General features: G+C 50.4%; 1 protein-coding gene and 1 long non-coding RNA gene across 7 annotated transcripts in view; one reads left to right on the plus strand and one right to left on the minus strand.

Moving 5' to 3' along the window:
* Positions 1–7,548, plus strand: part of BOD1 (biorientation of chromosomes in cell division 1) — an 8,899-nt gene extending 1,351 nt beyond the window's left edge. The window contains exons 1-4 of one of the 3 annotated variants that reach the window (XR_005834813.1): positions 650–1,103; positions 4,442–4,566; positions 5,646–5,914; positions 6,796–7,548. Coding sequence is in view for 2 of the 3 variants with exons in the window: in XM_008692700.2 (XP_008690922.2) it covers positions 867–1,103; positions 4,442–4,566; positions 5,646–5,841 (558 nt within the window). In the remaining variant the exon portion in view is untranslated. Of the gene's footprint in view, positions 1–649; positions 1,104–4,441; positions 4,567–5,645; positions 5,915–6,795 lie in introns of those variants that run through there. The other 2 variants (XM_008692700.2, XM_040630280.1) reach the window with 2 other exon arrangements.
* Positions 6,949–22,750, minus strand: part of LOC103664474 — a 99,241-nt gene continuing 83,439 nt past the window's right edge. For 2 of the 4 annotated variants that reach the window (XR_005834814.1, XR_005834816.1), the window contains 3 exons: positions 14,042–14,359; positions 13,709–13,797; positions 6,949–7,032 (listed from right to left, as the gene is read on the minus strand). This is a non-coding gene — a long non-coding RNA (uncharacterized LOC103664474). The remainder of the gene's footprint in view (positions 7,033–13,708; positions 13,798–14,041; positions 14,360–22,750) is intronic. The other 2 variants (XR_005834815.1, XR_005834817.1) reach the window with 1 other exon arrangement.

Raw genomic sequence — 22,750 nt, forward strand, 5'->3', positions numbered from 1 at the left:
TTATTATTATTATTATTATTATCACCATTATTATCATTATTATCACATTATTATCGGCAGTGTCTATTTTCTGGAACCAAATCCACACACGTAAGAATTCAGGGAAACTTTTATCTTCTTCGTCACAATGTTCTGTTATTTTCCAACTTTTTAAAATAAGTATGTACTGCTATTAAAATTTTAAGGAAGAAAAAGTACCTACAGGTTTTGGCATAATATAAATTTGATTAGTCCCTTTTTGCCCAAATTTCCCTGGTTCCTATTGTTCAAGGAGGGCGTGGGTGTGCATGTTAAAAGCAGATTCCTAGGTCCCGACCGAGAAACAGTGAATCCGAACATCTCGGGGACAAACCTGTTAATGTATACTTTTACTCAGTCTCACAGATGGTTCTTATAACCGGGCACTTGCTGGGACCTGCTGATTCAAAGCGAGCGCTGCAGTGACTCGACGAGGAAGGCCAGCGCAGCTTCTGGCAATCACGAGCGGCTGAGCCTACAATTCCCACACTGCCCCGCAAACTGCCGCCGAACGAGCCGGAGCTGCCGGGAGTTGTAGTTTCAGTCAGCCAGACCTCTACCTATAAGAAAGGCGGAGATGACTGTCGAAAACTTCCCGCCCCACAATGCAAAGGCCATTGGTGACGTCGTCTGCAGAGCGCCCGGGATGGAGCGGGCCGTTTCTACCTCTCCTACCACCACCTCTGCTGCATCAGAGCCGACCTCCTCCGCCGCCGCCCCCTCCCTCCCCTCCTTCTCCTCAACTCCCCCCGCCTTTTTCTTGGGCGCTTGTGCCACCTCTACACGACTCAGGCCCTGTATTTCTGAGAAGTCGTGTTCAGTTTCCTTTGTGGGCCCAGGGCGCAGCCATGGCGGACGGTGGCGGCGGCGGGGGCACGGGCTCGGTGGGCGGCGGCGGAGCGGGTCAGGCTTCGGCGGGGTCGGCGACAGGCGCGACGGGGGCCGGTGGGAGCGGCGGTCCCATCAACCCGGCCTCACTGCCTCCGGGCGACCCACAGCTCATCGCTCTCATCGTGGAGCAGCTCAAGAGCCGGGGCTTGTTTGACAGCTTCCGCCGGGACTGTCTGGCGGACGTGGACACCAAGGTAGCCGGGGCGACGGGGTCGGGCTGGCTTTTCTAAAGCGGAGAGAAAAACAAAAGATACTTCAAAAAAAAATCTCGGCAGTGAGGTATTAGACCGCTTGAGGCAGTACAGGAGCTTTCTGAGTAGTGTGCACGTGGGTTGGGCTCCCAGCCCCATCACTGTTAGCTGTGTGACAGTCCAGTCATTTCTCTGAACTTGGGGATTCAGTACCGGTTGCAGAGCCTGTATCCTATCTTTCCCAAGCTGAGACTTTTTTAAGCCCCTCAGTATCAAACCTCTGGGTGTTAAGAACATTGGAGAAAGCCATAAGGAAGCGAGAATGGTTTGAATGCACAATCATCAGAACGTTGTAGCTATTTGTTCCCTCCTTTTCTCCAGCTCAGTGATTGGTGGGCTTGAGTATCCAGTTGAATTAAGGTACACTGGTGCAGAACCCTTATCTTCTACCCCATCGTGGATTAAAGGGGATTTGGTGCCAATTTTAGATCCTAATGCCATAGGTCAACCCCCTAGTACTTGCCAAAGTCGTGGGGACGGAATGAAGTCAGGTGTGTTAAGTTTCAGACGTACAGTAGTTGCTGGAATGTTCCATTTTCTCCCTTTTGAGAAGCTTTGCTAGCAAGACTAGGGTTGTAGGTTTGGGAGGCTCTGTTACTGACCGCCTCTAGGGAAGTGATTCCTCCTCTCTGAGAAAATCTGCCTACGTAACAGCAAGATTGTGAACTTAAAATTACAACTCAAAGATAGGGAAAGACATCGTCCATTTATTCATTGAACATTTACTGGCCAATAGCATGTGGACTGTGTGGATACAGGAACAAGTCACTACCAGTCCTCAAAGCTTGTACTCTAGGGTAGAACAATGACATGTAGACCAGATAATATATACAGTACGTGGTGTTAGAAGTGCTTAGTATTTAATGCTTAATTTTCCTTATTTAAGGGTCACAGATATGTATCAACTGAGCTTCCACCTTTCCCAGGATTCTGGGTGTTCTCAACTTTCCATCACAAGTTCTCCACTTATATCTTATGTTCTGTTTTGTGCAGCTAAATCAATGTAGTATGCATGTTATTTTTTAAAGAAAGAAAGAAAATTAGTATTGTAAAGCTGTTGGGGGAAGGAGAGTTGGAGCCTTCCCCATGTAACACCTTAGATGTTCCTTCCATTAGTTACTGGGTGGTTTTAATTCTGGAAAGAGTGTGTTTTCAGGCACTGTTGCTTTAGCCCCCTGGTTCTCAGTGTGGCTCTTGGATCAGCAGCATCAACATCACCTGAGAACCTGTTAGAATTGTATAATCCTAGGCCTTTTTCCAGACTGCTGAAATATTTTGGGGAAAGTGTACTGATGATGTTTGTAATTTACTTTGCAGTGCTCCCAAAATCCAAATAAATAGAACAAACCGAGAAGTAAATCAAGTGAGGGATAGATAATGCAATAAAATGTTAATGGCAGGCACATTCTGTCCTTTCACTTCAAGAACTGAAGGGATTATTTTATGTTGTCAAGATCTGTTCAGGGTTGGTGGTGACATTTGCTGTCCTTTGTGCTTTTTCAGTAAACAATAACTATCATTTCAAACTGGATGACTTATTTGGAAGAGTTGAAATTTTAATATCAGGATGCATACATAGTTCCAAGTGACAACTAATTCTAGTTTCTTTAAGCAAAGGGGTGAGTCTGTTGACTTGGGCAACCCAAGAAAGGACTGACTGAGCAAACTTCCAGAAGAGTAGGGATGCATTTGGAACCAGGGATGCTCCACAAGGGCTTTCATCTCTGCTTTTTATAATAACTAGTTTATTGTCACTGCAGAGCAGAGTCATCCGTTTGTTTACTAGTATTTTGATTACATCTTACATCTTCTTTCTCTAGAAAGGGACCCTCAGTTCCTATTCAGAAAATCCCAGGGAACATCGGCTCGTCTTAGCATGGGTCAGGCACCACATTTGTGGTCAGGAGAACATGGCACCCTCTGCCCTACCCTTGTGAGGAGAGGAAGAAGGAGTTGCTAGATAGATAGTATGTGGGTGTTTGTGAGTCAGTTCTCTTGGCCTTTTGGAAGAGTCCACCTATAGAGTTTCAACAGCAGGCTTCAGCCTGCTGATTTTTTTTGTCGATTTCATTTACCTGACTGCTAGCAAACTTTTGCCCACAGTAACACTGCATAATAAACCCAGTCACAGTGACTTATGATAAGCACTCATTCTCATGCCGGTAGGGCTGCAGGTCAGCTAAAGTTCAGCTAATCTAAGTAGGCTTCAGCTGGGTGGCTCAGGTGGCCTGGGCTGGGTTTAGCTTGGCTACATATAAATTCATCTTAGGTCCCAGGACATGCCCTCGTAGAGGGCCAGCGGAGCACAAGAACCAAGCCAGACAGAGGACAACCACATTTAAGGCCTCTTGTCACTAGCACTCCATTGACCAGACCATGTCGCATTGCTAAGACACATCACTGGGGTAGGGAAGCAGTCGCTGTCCAGGCAGAGGGGGCAGGGGTGATGCCTAACAGCAATGCACACTATTATACCTGGTTTGAAGAAGATCAGCTGATCATACCAGAAGGTCTTAGAGGTTGAGAATACATATTCCATGTGTCCACCAAGTGCCTTCTAATTTTGTTCTGATCATAGTTGGGTCTAAAACATTTGAAGCCAGTAAGAGCCTCAAGCTCCATTTTTGGACTTAAGCTGTGCTTCCCCCTCAGCCTTTCCTGGCATTCCATAGGCTTTGACTTCAGTCTCCATTCTCACATCCTGCTGAGGTTTGGGTGGCCCTTCATTTTATGCAGGGGGTTTTCCTGAGCCCCTATTTATTGCTGAGGGTACTCTGCGAGGTAAGGGGGACAGTAACATTTCGGGTTTACAAGTGGAAATAACTGAGACTGAAGGGTTGGTGACTTGCTGAAAGTCAGGCAGCCGGTTAGTTATGGTGCCAGGCTAGAACCCAGTTCCTGATTCAAAACAGACTAGATTGAATCTTGGCTTTGCCACATTTTGGCCATGTGGACAAGTTGTTTACTTTTGCTAAGCATAAGTTTCTACTCTCTAGCATGGGGGCAGGAGAGAGTTAACAGAACCTTCCTGTACCGTTCCTTGGGAAGTAAATGGATGATAAAGCGTCTGGCCTGGTGCCTGCCCACCATAAAGTGAGCACTGGGTTGCTCGTGAATTCATGTCTGCTGTGCTGCAGGGCCGGCTTCGTCGTCATGGTGCAAGTGTCCCGAAGGACTTGAAACATCCACATTTCTGTGGAAAGCAGTGTTCTTGAATGACTGATTTCTAAAATTTTGGTGCCTGTAACTTCTTACCTTGCCTCTTCTTTTTAATGTTTCAGCCAGCTTACCAAAACCTGAGGCAGAAAGTGGATAATTTTGTGTCAACACATCTGGACAAGCAGGAATGGAATCCTACAATGAACAAAAACCAGCTGCGAAATGGTCTGAGGCAGAGTGTGGTTCAGTAAGTAGCTAGAATTAAGAGTGGAAAGGCGGTAATCACAGCATGATGCGCGAGAAAGCCGATCCACATCATTATTAGGTCAAGGTGGATGGTACTTCACCGCACATCCGACACGCGAGTCGCAGCAGTCCACCCCTTTATTACCACCTAAAGTTAAGGTGCAAGTAAGCAAAGGACTCCACTGACATTCCTGCTAGTTGATCCAGCCTCCACAGGCCTCCTGTGTAAACTCTACCGGTGCATTGAAAGATACTCCAAATTACAAAAGATAATTCCCTGCTGCTTGAAGTTTTCAGTGTAGTCGGCACGTACGTGGGAGTTTTATACCAAGAGCAGTGTTTGGATCTTGGTCGAGAGGTCTAAAGTGTAACGGCAGCTTTTAGGAAGGCATGCAGTCTTGTTAAAGCATGTCCTTCACAGTCACAAACTGAACCTTAGTTAATAAGGTGCTACTGCTAGCTCACCCAAGTGACTTAGTGTCACTGGGCACAACAGTGGAGGTGGGTCATGGCATCTGGCTTTTTCTAATCTGCTCGTGATCTTTTTTTGCTCTTGTTACTAGCACTCATGTTCAGGTCTTGATCCAGTGAACTCTCCTGGAATATCTAAAAGTTTGTGAAGCCTACCTCTTTAGAAATAGAAATATCAGAGAATTATGCTGAGTGAAAAAAGCCAGTATTAAAAAGATGCGTGGTGCTGATTCCATATATGTAACATTGGTGAACGAACAGTGACAGCGATGGGGACAAGATTAGGGGTTGCCTGGGGCTTAGGGGCAGGAGGAGGGGGGTGAGTGTGACCTGAAAGGGGTCACACCAGGGGATGCTGTGGTGCTGGAGGTAAGATCTTCATCGTGGTGGTGGTTACCTGAAGTCACTCCTGTGGTAAAATGGCCCAGGGCTACCTGTGCAAACACGCAACGGCGTGCAGCTACATGTGTGAAGACGAAGCCAGGCTGGATTGTACTGGTGTCGTTTTCCGAGTTTTGATACTGTACTGCAGGTATGCATGGTGCAGACGGGGGTGACGGGGGGAGGGGTGCACGGGCCTTCAAAGAATGGTCTGTTTGTCTCCACAAGGTCAGGGATGTTGGAAGCTGGAGTGGACAGAATCATTTCTCAAGTGGTGGATCCCAAACTAAACCACATCTTCAGACCACAGATAGAAAGAGCAATTCACGAGTTCCTGGCGGCCAAGAAGAAGGAAGCTGTACCAGCGCCCCCCCCAGAGCCGGAGAGCCAGGACCCCCCCGCCCCCTCCCAGGATGCTTCCTAAGGTCCAGTATCCCGTCTTTTGTCCAGGAGCATTCATCTCTGGCTTATAGATATATAAAATGGATAGAAAAGGGGTAAGCCATTGCTGGGGATCATGTTCTTTATATATTCAGAAAAGCATTTCCTGCAAATAGACTTCAGCTACTGTTCAAGAGTCATTTTTTACCGGGAACTAATGAGTAGCATTCTCCTGTGTCAGTATGATCTTCTGTGCGACCAGAGCTAAACATCTAAACTGCGAATAGAGGCTTCATTAGAAACCAACTGGGATGATTGTTGTGCACAAGAGAAATTCAAATGCAAGTCCTGTTTTTCTGAAATTGATTAAATGAGTCTCGCGCCTGGACGTGAGTTAAACTTGGGTTTGCAATTTGAATATAAAATCAGACAGTGCGTTCTAAAGTGGCACCCTAAATGGGACTCACGGTCTGCTTTAAGCCCTGCTGGATTTCCTTGTGTTTAGAGATTTGAGTTTACCACTGTCAGCTACCATGGGATTCTTCTGTTATGCGCATGCCTCTTCTTATTACATTTGGGATTTAATTTAATCTTACAAGTCAGCTACAGATGCACAAAGCAATGCTTTTTGCAGGCTTTGAGACATTAGTAAATGTGAGCAGTGACCAGCAGGTGAGCAGTGGATCGTTAACTAGCCATTGTTAGTAACCTGTCCCCTCATTGCCCTTGGGTGTTCTGTCTGTAAGATTCATTAAGATGTTTATTAGTTTTGATAGGAAAGCATCAGTGAGTGAACAGAGCAAGAGCACAGAGCTCGGGTGGGGCACTGCCTTAAAGGGGGGTGTCTATCTGTGCCTGTACTGGGGGGAAAAAACTCACTTCCATTATGGAGTATAAAACATTACCAGTATTCTAGTTTAATTGTAAATTCTTTTAAGAACATAAAATTAAATGTAGTCTCTTATCAAAAAGCATCTTGATCTGATTCTCTTTTTAGAGTATGTCTGGCGCCTTTTGGAAGCTCCTTTGAATTAACCATGAAGAAATGGATTTGGTTACTTAAGAGTACAACTTCAGAATGAAGACAGGCCGAGGTCGCCACTGATTTCAGCATTCAGCCTTGACTGTGGGGCAGTGTCCAGATGGGACAGGCAGTAGCAGAGCTGACCACGTGTGCCCCCTCACCGTGCTGCCATCTGGTCAGCCCGCCGAAGGGGATGACACCCGGTAGACACTACAGAGATATAAAGAAACACTACATCAGTCTGGGGTTGTCCTGAAACAGACCTTTATACTTGAACTTGAAGACTGTGGATTTTAGGGTTTGTGTTCCGGGATCCCTAGAGGGGCTGTAGCTACAGTGAAGGAACATGACCAGTTCCAGAGATGACAGTAAAGGTTAGCATGGAGTAGGAATTAGTGCTTATTTGTCAACTAGGATGTATCAGCCATCAGCACCACATAGCTCTAAAGTTGTCATGACCCTCTTGTACGTGAATCTTGAAGCTTTGCTTTCCTTTCCTCTGTGAGAGGTGACAACACATGGGACCCTAGAATGTGTGAAGAAGTACAGACATCAGGGAGAAGGAAAAACATTTGCAGGCTCTCTGTCCAGGGCTGCTGCTGCTTATCCTGCAAGGGCTAGTGAGTCTTGGGCGTGTTTATTTTATTCTCACGTTTGTGTTTTTTAGAAAAGTTGAATGATCAATAAATAGCTTAAGTTTTGTAATAAAATCATTTGATACTCTTACTCAGAAGCCTCAACTGACTGTAGCCTCTAGGCCTGTGAACCTGTGAAGAGTAACCTTTGTCCTCTGCCTGCTGTTCCTGTGCCCGCACAGGAGTAATGGCCGGGGGAGGGATGGGTGAGCGTGACTTGGAGCTGCCCACTCCCTGAAGCTAGCAGGTGGCACTGGAAGTGGGCAGGCAGTCCTCTTCTCCCCGGGACCACGACCACTGCCTGTCACTCGCTGAGGGCAGCGCGATCTCTCCATTTTTCTCGAACCCAAGTGTACAGCAGCAGCATCACCCAGGCGTCTTGGAAAGGTGCATATTCTGACCCGAAGTTCTGGGGTGGGATCCGAGCCTGTTTCTCATGCTCCAGGGGGTGCTCATGCTGCCGGCCCTTGGCAAACACTGGGTACGGCAAGCCTTGAAGAATGCCAAAGCTGATACCCAAGAGTTTTGGTTCTTAGTTGAATCTGTCGCTGGCTATTGTTCATCCAATAAATTGTAACCTATTTAGCTGGTTCCCTGTTAGAATGACCCGCCTCCACCTTTGCCATTTCTTGGCTTATAGTGAAGTTTGTGGCTCTTACGTCAGATGTTCAGGCATTGGTTTACCCTGTCTCTGCCATTTAACCTCAGCTTCTGTTTAATCATCGAGGGGAAGTAGGTTCCCGTGTATTCTGGATCGCTCACTGGCACTGCAGTAAGTACTCACAGGCCCGTGACAGCAGTGCTGCTGAAGGCAGAGTCCCTGACCAGCAGCACAGCAGCATCGCCCTGGAACTTGCTAGAAACGTAGCCCCCACCCCAGCCCAGATTTTGAGACTCGTGGAGGGGCCCAGCAAGCCCTCCAGTGATTCTCTGCACAGGAAAAATCATTTTCTCTTAAGGACCATTTTTGGGAAGCTGGTGATGTTGACTGGCAATGACAGTTTGTGATTAGTGTACAAACAGGTCTCTTCCAACAGCTCCTGAGGGGCGAGACTATTGAGGTTTTTGTTTTGTTTTTTTAATTCCTTGCAAGGACTCCGCTTTGGGGCATTTTGACGCAGAAATGCCTGCATGTAACTTACACCTTCTCGTCTTTCAAAAGAAGTGTCTTCTGAAGATGTTTGCTAAGCAGTTCAGAACATTGGTGAGAACTCTGCAGACACTCACTGGCTATTCAAGATAGAGGAGCGATGTCGTCGGGACCCAGCAAAGGTCAGGTTCCAGCGTGGGCCTGAGGCTGGCACTGAGGTCCAGTTTGAAAACTGCACCTGGGTCAGCCCTGACGGGGGGCCAGGCCCTGCCCCTCTTGGCTGCCCTAGGGAGGCCGAGGACAGGGTGGGAGCAGACAGGACAGCTGGCACAGCCAAGCTTTTGTTGGCACTACATATCGTGCCCTGTCCATCACCTTACCCGTGAAGGAGCCAGGAGGTCTACTTTTATGGTCTTGTCACTGGGGATGGGCTTGGCTCCAAAGCCACATGGTAGTAATTACTCGTCCTCTCAAATTGGTCACACTGCCTGAGACCTAGCCAGTCTTTCTGTCTCCAGTGTCCAAACTGCCATTTGGCCATCCTTCCAGAAACACTGCTTTTATCAAATCTCTTCCTCACTCTGGAACCTTTGAAAGGAAGTAGACAAGCTAGGCACCAACCAGGTGGCAGGCATTTTCTCATGCATAAATTTAATTCTCATGACCCTGTTCGGATTTATCCTCCATTCTGTAGTTGAGGCAACCTAGACTCAGGTGAAACAACAAACTCATTATACAACTATTACATAGGGGAGCAGGGTTAAAACCCAAGCTTCTGAACTCAAAGCTCACATTACCCTCCACACCCCACCCCTTTGCTACTCTGCCTCCTCATTAACAGGTCAAACTTGTCAGTCCTTTGGGGTTCATCCTTCATTCCAAATGAAGGCCAAAATCAAGTCAGCTTGACCTCTTGCCACATCTCAATGAGTACCTTTAGCTCTAGCCAGTCTGCTCCCCTCACTCAAATGTCTATCACAGGGCAGAGTTTGCCAACTGACTGCCCTCCAGGCATGTTCTATTGACCACGGAGTTGTAACTGTTGTCTGTTGTTTTGTTTTTAATTAATTACCAGTATTTCAAAATGGGGAGAATTCCGTATAGAGCTCTCTTTCTGGCTCCTAATGAAAAATGTCAAGGTTTGGCAACCTGTTTGTATTCCCGCTGGATAACAGTCCGCCAGAACTCTGCAGCAACTCTCCACTTTAGACAGCATGTGGGACATGCCGATGCCACTGGCTGCCTTCTCGTTTCCATCACCGGGCTGGCCCCTGGGGATGTTGGAGATACTTGCCCGAGAGTGTCATCGTCCTGTGATTAAGATTATTCAAAACATCCCTAGCTAGAGGGCCAGATCTTCTAGGCTGATTTTCATGGAGACTAGATTTTCAGCTACCTGAGTTGGGCTCCAGAATTTTCAAGCCTGGAATGGAGTCTAACCTCTCTGTGGGTGTCCAGATTGAACTTATCCAATGATGAGGGAAGGTCACAGAACATTGCACGTAGAGGTGGGCTCAGGTCAGCCAGGACGCAGACTGAGAGAACCAGCACACAGTATTCTCAGAAGCCCCTCAGACTCACCCTGAGTAGCAGTCTCGCCAGGGCTGAAGCCGGAAGAGGGCATGTCTGTGTAGCCTAATCAATGTGTGAAGCTTCAAGTCTTGCAAATGAGAGCGCAAAGGGTGGCAGACTATGCCACCTCAAAATATGACCGCAGGAGTTCAGGACATGCTACCCGCAAATTCGCCTCTGATATATAGATTACTTAGAGCTGCAGACACTTGGAAAACAGCAAATACAGGGAGAGGCTTTCACTGAATTCCTTTTATCTGCCTGAAGGCAGATACCGCAAAGGAACACCATGGTCACAGATCCCCCTCCCGGAAGATGCATCAACCAGGGAGGACTGACACCACAAGAGAAGAGACCAGAAGTCAACCCCGCACCCTGACAAATTTCATCACAAACTATTATACTTCCTATCTGTTCTTCTAAAGGCCCATTCATCTTTCCTAAAAAATCACTGACTCCCCTAAGAGGCCTACCTACCCCCTCTTCCTTCCCTGTTTAATTTAATCCTGAATTCTAAGCCACCCCGGGGAGTTCTTTTTCCCTGGGTGTTTCCATGGCGACATGAGGTACACATGTTAAGAAACTTCTGTTTTTCGTTTGTTAATCTTTTATTACAGGGGTCTCAGCCAAGTACTTGGGGGGTAGAGAGGAAACCATTTCCACCCCCCTACAAGAGCAATAGCTTGGATATGGCAGAAGTTAAACAACGGTCAGGGTGGGCATTTGAATGCGGCAAAGCTTACACAGCACTCTGAAGGAAGCAGCACTCGGTCTCCGTAGAGGCGATTCTGTAGGCAGGTGGGAGAAGTCTGTCAGACTCAGCCCAGCCCCGAGTCCTAATGACGGCCGTCCTCACAACAATCTATGAGCTCATACGGTGTGCTGGTTCAAGGCTCCAAGTTCCAGTCGTGACTCTGCCACTTGGGCTCTGGGGCAACCTTAGTGATGATAGATTCTGTTTCTGCTACAGTACGTGAACAGAGGGTCCAACATCTCATCAACCTCCCACAAGTTCCTCACCCAAAATGGCTGTGATCCGGGCAACACTCCAAGGCAAGTCTTCAAGGCGACGTTGAGCATCTTGGCTGGTTCAAGCTTTTAGCTCACCATCTTAACCCAAGACCTCTTGCCTAAGAGCACAGCAGAGGAAGAGAACCACGGAAGGTCTCACGTGAAGGATGAAGGATACAGCCTGCAAGGGTTACCGTGGTTTTCACTGGGCACGTGGCCATACCCAACTGCAAGGGCACCGAGAGGTACACACACTCACGTGCCCAGAAGGAGAGGAGAACCAAATGTGGCTGAGTCCCAGAAGGCCGCCTCAGTGTGCCTTTCTGACCACTGGATATACTGTGTCTTCCCGCAGAGGTCCTGATCCTGCTCCACGGAAGATGGTCTCAAAGGACCATGTAGTGGCCTCATCCAGCTCGACGCCCAGGAGGTCCCCGCGTTAGCGGTTGGGCACCGCTTCCTCTATTAGACCTCAGAACTAAAGAGAGAAGTCATCGCCTAATATCCCACCCAATCCTTAATAGAGGATTAACTACAAAAGGGAAGAAGGGAAAACTGCAGTTCTGCTGTGAAGCCACGGAACCCAGCATGGCGGGTGTCCCTTGTAGGCTGGGCTCCACCTGCTGTTCTCTGTGACCTCTCGCGCCACCTTCTGGGAGGTTCTTCCACAGCCACTGCGTTTCTCAGCACACTCTGGCCACTCCACACTCTTGGGGAATCAGCTTTCCTAATCCCCGTCCTGCTCTAGGAGACTAGAGCCCAAGGGTCATTTTAAGTTCTGAGCTGAGGCTTTGGGAGCCTGGGGCTCATGGGGGTTTGGGTCAGAATGGCTATCTTACAGACATAGTAGGAGTTTTACCTGACACAGTCCAACCAGCAACGTGGGCCAGAAGCCACACTCACAATTTTTTTCGAGACTCCACTCATAAATCTGTTGTACTCCTCTGCTCCGTTGCTCTCATCCCTCTCTCTCGATGGGAACTTTGAGTCCGTGCAATAGCTAAGCCTTACACTTTTTTCCCTGAGCCATTCTGTCCAGCTGAAAAGTTGGCCGGGGCACCACATCCTTAATTTGATCGTTGCATGGAGGCCTTTGTCACTTGAGCGTTCTCTGCGCTCGCTTCTGATCTCATGTCTTTCTTGTAAGACCTGGCCGAGTGCAGGCAACGTCAACCATACGATGCTATGAAAAATCCATTTGCCCGCCTCTCCCCTAGAGCCACAAGTTCATTAGGTACAAGACCCGCCCCTGAGCTACTGCTGCCCAGGGCATACTACTTTTACGTAGGTTGATTTATTTGCATTTTTGCAGCTTACAACTCGAAAATGCCCTGACCAGCCTTTTGATGACATCTGATTGACTTGTCCATGAACGATCCCCCAATTGACAGATGTGTCTTCATCTGAGATCGGGCTTGCACTTCCTACATTACCTAAATTAAGCTCTTTATTTTGTAATACTTCGATTCACATGTAGTTATAAGAAATAATACTGACAGCGCCTGTGTAAACATTGATATTTACCTGGTTTTTCCGTTGGTAACACTGTACAACACAATAATATAATCCCACAGCCAGGACTGCTTTATTTAAAAACGATGGCCTTTGTCTTTATTTCTGGCTATTTGCACATCAAAATAGTTTCGTGAGTTCGTCAGTGCCATGATATTTGAGCTTCCTTCTGCATCAAGGCTAGTCATTACATTTTAAAACATTTTATTCCTTTGTTGAATGATTTGTTCATTCAAAAAAAAAATCTTTTTTGCACACTTACAAGTATGTCAGGCAGTGCCCTTCACTGTGGGATTACAACAGTGGCCATGAGAGACGTGGCCCTTCCCCAAATCACAAATATATTTCACTGGTTTTGGGGGAAGTGGGGGGAAGCGGTGTTTCGAAATGTCACAGAGCTGAGGGGAAGAGGGATAAATCCACTGAATTCATCAACAAAGACCACAGCAGTTTCAGCTGGAAAGCCAGGGGGGCCGCTGCCAGAAGGCAGAGCATTGAGGAGACAGAGGAGGGAATGGGGGCCCCTCTCCAGCACCTCTTTGGTAATGATGGAGCTGTGTGTTTATTTATTTTATTTACATAGACAATGCTTATATGTAGGGAGACATACTAAGGGCATGAACGGTTTCATAGGAAGAAGTTCCCCACCAACGTCCCTCCCAGATACCCTCCCAGCAGCAACCGCCACAGTACCAGGTCCGTACTCACCCCTCCGGAGACGGCTCATGCGTGCACAAGCACATCAGCTCCTATAACTGTCCTTAGCTGGGACCCTCTCTACCTCTCCAACTGCCCCCATGAGAAGTTCCTGGAGAGAAGATGATCGCGGGCATAGGAGCTCTGAGTGGCCAGCAGGACACAGGGGTGGGCTGGGGGTGGAGGTGATGGGCAAAATGGCAGCCAGCTTGCAGCTACGGAGTCACCGATGCACAATGATCAGATAAGAGGAGGCAGCCTGTTCTGTCTGAGTGCTTGCCACGTGCAGGCCACTGCAGCCACTCACTAAAGGGCGTCCCTGCAGGGAGACGGGGTCATTGTCCCTGCTGACAATGAAAGAAGCACTCACCTGAGATCATCCAGTGACAAGTAGAGCTGAGAGTCCAACCTTGCTCTGTTCATCTCCAAAGCCACGCAATTTTCCCCCATTTTTTTTTACTGCAGTAAAATATACATAAAATTTACTATCTTAATTAAGTGTCCAGTTCCCATGAAGTACATTCACATTGTTATTCAATTGTCACCACCATCCATCTCCAGAACTTTTACCCTTCCCGAATTCCAACTCTGTCCCCATTGCCACCAGCTCGCCATTCCCCCTCCACAGCCCCCATAACCACCATTCTACCACCATCTCTGTGAGTTTGAGGACTGCAGGCACCCCACGTAAGTGGAGCCGTACCGCATTTGTGCTCCGCGACTGGCTGATCGCTCACTGAGTGCTACCACCTCATCCTCAGACCTCCCTGGGGTTCTGCCGGTCGGGCCCGATTGTGTTCTGTGCAGTGAAGGGATTCGGTTCAGAATCACATGGTGTATTTAGTGGCCGCATGTCTTCTGTCTCCTTTAATCTGCAGTCCCTCTCGAAGATTCCAGGCCAGATCTTGCATAGAACCGCTCTTCAACTGGGTTCGTCTGACGATTTCTCATGATGAGATTCTGATCTTGCATCTTGGATAGGAACATCACAGGAGCGATGATGCATTCTTGTCACAGCGTCCTATGAGACACATGGTTAGCTCTGTCCCTTTTTGGCTGACATTAACTTTCATCACTTGATTAAAGTGGTGTCGGCCAGATCCCTCTTGAGTCCATCTGTAATAAATTAGTATTTTGTGGGGAGGGACTTCGAGATTTTGTACATGTCCTGCTCTTCATCCAACATTCATGCCCATTGACATAGCTCTGTTGAACCAACCACGGCCAAGTGGGCATTTTGCAATCCCATCGTTCCTTCTGCGCTCATTAATTGGCATCCTACTATAATAAAAAGCTTTTTCTTGTCCCTGTTTATTGATTCACTTGTTTATTTCTATCTGCATGGACCATAGATTCCTATTTTACTCAATGTGTTATACAATCCAGGGCTATCATTACCTCACTTGGCATCAGGTTGTCCCAGATTTGGTTAGTGGGCAGCCTTTTGGGCTGGCTTTTGTATCCTGTGACATTCCACGTCTGTCCTTGAGCACCTCCTTAATTTCTGACCCAAGGTGGAGGTCTAGGCTTATCTCCTGCTTTTCCTGCTCCTGCCCTGGAATCTGCCATTTCTCCAAGAATCTTTGATTCCTTTGTCTGGTATTTAAAATCCCACTGAGTGCCGGATGTGCCCCCGCTCCCACGCCCTCCTGGGGTGCATTCAAGTTTTTTTCCTTCCCTTAATTTTCATTCTTCCTCTAGCCTCTCCCACTATCCTCCTTACATTTACACCGGACCGGTCACCTCTATACAGAACCACCTCCTGTCACCGCCAACACCTCGAACCCACACAGACGGCCCCTCGCCCGTTCTGACAGCCCATGCTGGCCTCCTGCCCCCTGCCCCATCTCCACGGATGCTGACCTCGCAGCTCGGTAACTGTTTGCAAACCTCTGGCCCGAGCCCTGCCTAAAGGTCAGATGATTATGAACAGACAAGTCCTGCCTGGGAAGGAGCTGGCCAGGGGTGGTGACAGTCACCACGAGGTGGTGACAATGAAGAGATGAAATGGCTGACACAGTGAATCATCACCACGTGACAACCCCTGCCAGGCAGGGCAGGTGGCTCGGCCATCTCCAGGCTTGGCTACAAGGGGAAACAGTGGGGTTGCCTCCTGGACAGTGCAGGAGAGCAGAGCAGAGAGACAAAGAACAGGTTTTGGGGTCAAGCTAGCCCTTTGTATTCTCTTTGTTCACGTTATCTTATTGTCTCTCCCCCCAACCCCAACTGCCTTTTGTCTCTTGCTGGGGCTCCGTGTCAGCCACTCGGGTAGCAGGCCACCTGTCCTTCTCAGGCCTGCCCGTAACTTATTCTTCATACACCCAGCAAGACCGCCTCACACATGCCCACCAGATGGGGTGAAAGGCCACGCTGCCATTTGCACAAGCTGTGGAAACTCACAAAAACTTATTTATAGTCCATAAGTTATTAATAGGCTGGGATCTTATTAATTCCATCCCAAGCACACATCTCCCCATAAACGCTTGGGCAGGGGTGGATGGAAACTCAGTGAACATTACTGGATAAAACCCCCATAAAAGGAGTATTGTAATACATCATTCCACTTCCCCTCATTAAGTCCGTGCTGAGAACAGCCTGTGGTTTGCAGTTGTAAACCAGTCCCATCTGACCTGGAGACCCAGGACCAATTCTGTCCTTCCTTGGCCCAGCCTCCTGCCTCCCACATCCCTGAAAGGACATGTTTATATGGTCGACATTAGTAAAATGGTCCTTGACTATCTGCAGAGCCTGTGGTCACAGCCCTGACACAGAACTCCAGGGAAACAAGCCGGACAATACGGGGTGCTATTTGCCCAAGCCAGTTCCGGGATGACATGGTCTTGAACAAAAATCAGCTTTAGGAAGGCCATCTCTGCCTGTTTCCCCATGCCCAAACCCTACTCCCCAGAATTTGTCACGCCAGGGAGCTGCAAGGTGCCCCCTCCCCCACCTGAGGCGTAAGAGAGAGAGGAAGGACCACAAGAGAGGCTCATGGGCCCCCAGTTCCAGAGTGCAGCTGAACTGAACCCAGGACATGTCAGGCCAGGGAAAGTCCCATGCTCAGTGGCCACAGGGAGGGAGGGACAACATGAGAAATGGCGAGGACTCTTCCAGGCCTTGCTCTCCGTGCTTGCCTCCCAGGCAGAAAAGAAAGAGAAGGAAGATGCCCGGGCCTGCTCTGAGGTAGCAGAGTCAGCTCTGTGCCACGCTAATCTCATGGGTGGGCAGAGAAAGGTGACGACCAAGGGCACTGGGCCTGTGAGTGGACACCAGTGACGCCACACTAGCCCTGTGGCCCAACAGGGGCCCTGGAATTTGACCAGTTCCTACAGCACTCATTCCCCTGGTGATTGGGGTGTCCTTCGTGAGATCAGCCCCTGGGTGGGGTGAAGGAAGGTACAGGGACCCAGGGAGGCAGGAGCAGACCTTCTGCAAATCTGTCAGGGGTTGTTGTAAGAGCCACAAACAGGAGGTGTGTGGGGCGTCTGGGTAGCAATGGGTTAAGCATCTGACTCTCAATTTAGGCTCAGGTCATGATCTCAGGGTTGTGAGATCGAGCCCCGCGTCAGGCTCCATGTTCAACAGGGAGTCTGCTCAAGATTCTCTCTCTCCCTCTCCCTCTGCCCCTCCCCTGTGCACGCGCTCTCTTTCTCTCTCTCTCTCTCAAAAGAAAAAGAAAAAAAGAAAGAAACAGGAGGTGTGCAGTTCCCAGCGGCTGACTTGGGGATGGTTTCCAAGTGCCCCGATGCGGCACTGGCCAGGGACTTGAGGCCCATCTGTTTGGGAGGAGTGATACAACCACATCCTCAAGGAACAGGGTCACCTCAACCTCTACCTTTGTTATCTGGCAGCTTTTCTTGTTCCGTGGGCTCTGAAGTGTGGCAGTCCTCTCATGGCCAGGCTCTCTGGGAACAGAAGAGGGATAGGAGAGGAAGGGGAAGAGGAAGAAGGAGTAGAAGGGAAAGAGGGAGAGGAAACAGCAAGAATAGGAAGCTCAGAAACACCCATGCCACTCAACCTGCCTCTTTCCATCATTTAGGGAATGAGATGGTGCCTGAGAGCACCAGCCACTAATGACACAGTAAGGGCTCATTAAATATTGCTATTGCCCCTAGAAATGGCTGCCAGGGCAGCAGCCATGAAACACCCCAGAATGCAGAGCAGCCATCATCCCCCCATTTTCCAGATGGAGAAACTGAGGCCCTGGGCTGTGAAGCCATCTGGCCCAAGTCGTCCCACTGGCCTGAGGGCAGCAGAGCCGGAGGAAGGGCTGGTCTCCTACAGGAGGTTCCAGGAGCCCAGCTGAAGGCATGGACTTTATCTTGCAGCCAGGCTCCAAAAGACTTGGGGACAGGAGACAGAGAGATGGAAAAGGTGGCGCACGGACGGGGCAGGGGTGTGCAAGAGAGGAGACAGATCTGAGGGGAAAGTGGGTCAGAAGCAGGCTTACCTGCCGGCGAGGGTACAATGGGCATAGGGAAGGGAACAGAGAGGTCCTCGGAATTTGAGGGTCTGCAGGAGGTAGGAGGCAGCAGCCACCATCCGAGCTCTGTAGTGAAAGCCCCCCAGGATAGTCCAGCGTGTGGACCCCTCCATAGCTGGGTGACCTAGCATCACCTATCATGGAGCTGGAGATGGCTGAGCCGAGGGCAGAGATGGAGGCCAGACTTCCGTCCTCCTCAGACACACCCCATGCAGCACACCGGAAGAGGGAGCCAGGGAGACGACCTGTAAGGCAGGTCAGGAGGGGCACGCCGTGTGTTTTCCTGAAGGAAAAGTGTCTGTCAGAAGAGACCTTCCTGGTCAGAAAGCCAGGCTCCTTGGGTCATGTGCCCCAGCTCTGTCACTTCCTAGTTGTGTGACCACGAGCAAGTCACTGGTCCCCTCTGAGCCTTAGTCTCCTTATCTAGAACAGTGCTTTGGGGACTATAGACAATCTTTAAACAGAAACTGCTGATATTCATTTCAGCTGGGGAGGCAGAGTAACCAAGGGGAAGACCCACAGAGAGATCAGGGCTCAAATCCCAGCTCTCCAGAAAAGTGGCTAAGCAGCCCGAGGCCAGTTTCTCAGCGTCTCAGCGGAGTAACCAGCTGGGATGGTGCACGTGAGGCCCCTAGCGCAGCCTGGCATGTAGTAAGGGCCGAAAACACTGTCGAGGCCTGCCAGTTTCCCTCTCAGCCTGAACCCGATCCGGGCCTGACCTTGCCTTCTATCTCACCCAGCTTTTGTCCCCAGATTTCCAGCCGAGTGTGGCCTGAAAGCTGTCTTTGTGGGGCAGCCACCCCGGCCCAACCACAGCGCCCGTCTCAGCAGCGCCACTGCTATAAACAGACTGAGGCCGTGTAAGCAAACACCTGCTCGCTGGTGGCCCTCAAGGCCGCCGGCCTCGCAAGAGGTCAGGTGGAGGGTGGCAGCCTGATTGGACGTCAATAAGAACCAAAGCCAAGGGCAGGGTGGGCCGTGAAAGACCCCCGGCCAGGCAGAGCGACAAGTGAGGCGCAGAAAGCCGGAGGGCGTCCAGGCGGTGTCCCCGACTTCCGTCCCGTCCACCCTCCGTGGGGCCTCGCCACCCCCGGCCCTGGGGTCTTCCTTCTGAGCATGTGCCCTCCCCACAGGGAGCACCTGTGCATCCCGCCCGCCTCGCCCCCACTCGGACCACACGGCGGTTCGGACAGCAGGGCACACCGGCGCCTTACACACCCGTCTCCTTTAAGGCCCGCACCGCCCCGGGGCCCGGCGCCAGCTCAGCTCAAGAACCCGCCTCTCATAAACCGCCAGCCCCGAATCCCGGAGCTGTCAGAGTCCACGCCTCGGCGTTCAGCCCTGCTGCAGGCTGGAAAATCACTTCTGCCTGCCCTGGAGTCAGCCCGCGACGCTTCTCAGGCTCAGCCTTGCGCTCTCCGCCCGCGCCGAGCACGCGCTCCCACAGCACCAAACGAGCGCGTGTCCCCCGACTCTGCAGGTGGACACGGAGGCCGAACCGAACGGGCGACGTCTCTCTGAAGGAGGCCGGGGGGGCTGAGCAGGCGTCCGTCAGTACTCTGCCAGCCCCTTCCCAAGCACCAGTTCGTCCCGGCCCCCAAACGGCCTGAGAGGGTCGGGGGCCTGAGGCTCACGCAACAGTTGAAGAAACAGAGACGAGAGCTTCGGCGGCGAGCCCGAGGCTCACGCCCCGCAGAGGCGCTCCTGGGGCTGGGGTCCTGATGCCGCACTCAGCCCCTCTGCCCGGTGAGGGCGGCCCCCAGACGCGGTCCCTCCAGGGTGGCCAGCGCCCTAGGCGGACCCGGCACAGCAGTGGGGACCACCGCGAGCCCGCTCCGTGATTGCACACACAGGGAAGCACAGATTTCTTCCTAGGCTCCCTGAGGTTCTGGAAGCATAGTGTAGGTGCTAAACACAGGGACCCTGAAGCCGCACTGCCTGGATTCCTGGCTGCCCATTACCAGCAACGTGTTTTGAGTGAGTTACCTCATTCTTCTGTACCTCGGTGTTCTCATCTGTAAAATGGGGATTCTAATAGCGCCCACCTCACAGGGTCGACATGAGGAGCCAGTGAGTCAGCATCTGTAGCCTTCTTAGAACATTTCCTGGCACAGAATGGGTTCCAAATAAGTGAAATTTGTTTGTTTGTCTGTTTGCTTGCTTGCTTTTTAAGAGAGGGTGGGGGAAGGGCAGAAGCCAAGGAGAGAGGGAATCTCAAGCAGACTGCCCACTAAGCACGGAGCCCAACACAGGGATGGACCTCACGACCCTGAGATCGTGACCTGAGCTGAAATCAAGAGTCAGATGCTTAACCAACTGAGCCACCCACATGCCCCCCAAATAAGTGTTTGTTAAAAAAAAACCCGAACTCTCTCTATATGTATATATGAGTTTATAACTCTACTTTATAACTGTCTCTATTTCTGGAACAAGTCACAGTTGTGTATACCTTTAGAAGTGTGCATTTCTAAGCTAGCATCTGACCAAACTGATATAAGCATTACCTCTTGGTTGCTTGTGGGTGGATAAATGCACATAAATTCTTCATTTATATTTGGTTTATATAAGAGATTGACGTCAGGCCTTGGTCCATAATGTTGGCGGGGAGGGGTCTCCACTTAGTCTTGGCACTTGAGTCTCCTTGCTTTCTTTCTGTGTAAGGCGAAACGACCTGAAGGGGGTAATTTTAAACGCCAAAGCTGCGATGTTCTGTGTTGGTAGGGAAAAGCTCAGAGCAAGCTTCTCAGAAGCCCAAGGGCGAAGATAAAAGTGGAGATGACTAGTGGGTGCTAGAAAAGCACCATTCCCAGGAGGGAGCCTGGAGCTCAGAGCGTGTCAGGGTGTGCAGAACCATCCCCTCATGAGAGTAGAGGAAAGGCCCAGGAAGGCCTTACTGAGGGACGCGGCAGAGAGCAAAGGCGGCACTCCCTCACCCTACCCACACATCATCGTGCCCCTGGAGCCAGGCCCCGCTGTCACAAATAAGGTGTCATCCCTGTCTTCAGGGAACTCACTTTTCCATGAGGGCTACAGACACAGAAATGAAAGAGGGTAGCAGGGCTCCCCAAGCACACCTTAGCCCCGCTCTCAGTTCCGTACATGGAAGGCTGGAGAAAACATCCTCCACCGGGATCCACCAGGGAGGACATTTTATTTCTTTGAAAGAAATATTTTGACAGAATGATTGGGATGGAGGGTGAGATTCTTAGCTCCTGTACAAATGAACAAGGACATGACTGACTAGCACGGGGACGAGGAGACAGGGAAAGGAAGGTGTCCTCTCGCAGGGGGAAGGGAAGTCAGGACTAGATAACAGACATGGGAAGGCTGGGGACCCCCGGGGCTATGGGCCAGAGAGACACAGCCTTGCGGCAGGATGACCAAAGAGAACATGAGAGAAGGAGACCTTTAGGGTTTTTAATGTGGAGAGCACAATGCAACCCCAGGCCCCTGGCCCACATCCCCACCCTTGAGTAAAGTCTGCAGTGACAGGCGCTGCTCATGTGCGGGGGGACGATCGTGCGAGCTCCCACAGGGGTTGGGGTGTTGTTAAGTAATAGCTACCGTATAGCGGGCATTATTCACACACTTCACGCCACTGATGCATCTAATCTTCACGAAGATTTTGGGAGGTTGGTCCCATTATTACCCCCTTCCCCCGACCCGCCGCACTTTTCCAGGTGAGGAAAATTAGGCACAAAGAGAATAAAGAACCTGCCCCCAGGCTCACAGTTAGTGGGTGGTGGACCCAGGATCCAGCCCAGGCAGCCCGGCGTTAGGCCGGGGGGAAAGGACCCCTAGCCCGGGCCACACATTCTAGAGGCCCCTGCTATGCCCCTCCTCCGACCATGCTCTCCCCCAGGGCAAGGGCCAAGGACATGCCCACCTGGGTCCCACGCTCCTCCCTTCCCGCTCCCGCTAGACCGTGGCCTGGGAACTCAGTGTGCGAGCATCCCCTTTCCAAGCAGCTTTGGCAGGTAAGACAGGGGTGCCCCTGATCAAAGGATGTTGACAGGACTGGACACGGGGAGCGCCACAGAGGCCATTCCCTGCAACACCCAGTGAGCAGCTCACTCTGGCAGTCCACCCCAGCTGCCATCACAAGCTACCCCAGACTGGGGGCTTAAACAACAGAGATCTACTTTCTCACAGCTCCGGAGGCTGGAAGTCCAAGGTCAGGGTGCCGGGGAGGGCCTTCTTCCCGGCTTGCACAGTGCTGACTTCTTCCTGCCCCCACACATTTTCCTCAGTGCCTCACTGAGGAAGACAGACATCAGGCTCTCTGGTGTCTCTCCCTGGAAGGGCCCTAATCCTATCAGATCAGGACCTTACCAAACTTAGTCCCTTCCACAAAGCCTCTATCTGCAAATACAGTCGTACTGGGGTTTAGGGCTTCAATGTATGAATTGGGGGTGGAGGTGGGGGGGGCAGCAGGGAATGGGGACAAAACATTCAGTCCATCATGCTTACCAAGAAAAACATGGGAGTCTAGGTGGTGGATGATTCAGGCTCCACACCCGAAAGCTGGTAGGTGCTGCCCAGGGTCTCATTTGGGGGAATAATATCTGCACATGAACCAAGGGAGCAGACTCTGGGGCCTGAGAGCAGAACATCACTGCAGGGACAGCAGACAGAGAAGAGTAAGGGCCTCCCCTCCGCAGGGCTGTGTAGGCCTGCTGTTCAACAGCGCCACCTTGTGGTGCAGACAGGCAAGAGCAAAAGAGGATTTCCACTCTCCAGGTCCCCCTGCATCTGGTATTTCAAAAGGAGGACTAAGTAAGGCCCTGGGGTTTTTGGAAAAATCAAAAGCAAGATATTAAACTTTGTAACAACAGAGTTTGAGGGGGGCGAGTATTCAAGTGATGAATTAGAAAAAAAGAAATAGGGGTGCCTGGGTGGCACAGCGGTTAAACGTCTGCCTTCGGCTCA

This window comes from Ursus maritimus, unplaced genomic scaffold, assembly GCF_017311325.1.
Source record: "Ursus maritimus isolate PB19 unplaced genomic scaffold, ASM1731132v1 scaffold_15, whole genome shotgun sequence".
Lineage (NCBI taxonomy): Eukaryota > Metazoa > Chordata > Mammalia > Carnivora > Ursidae > Ursus > Ursus maritimus.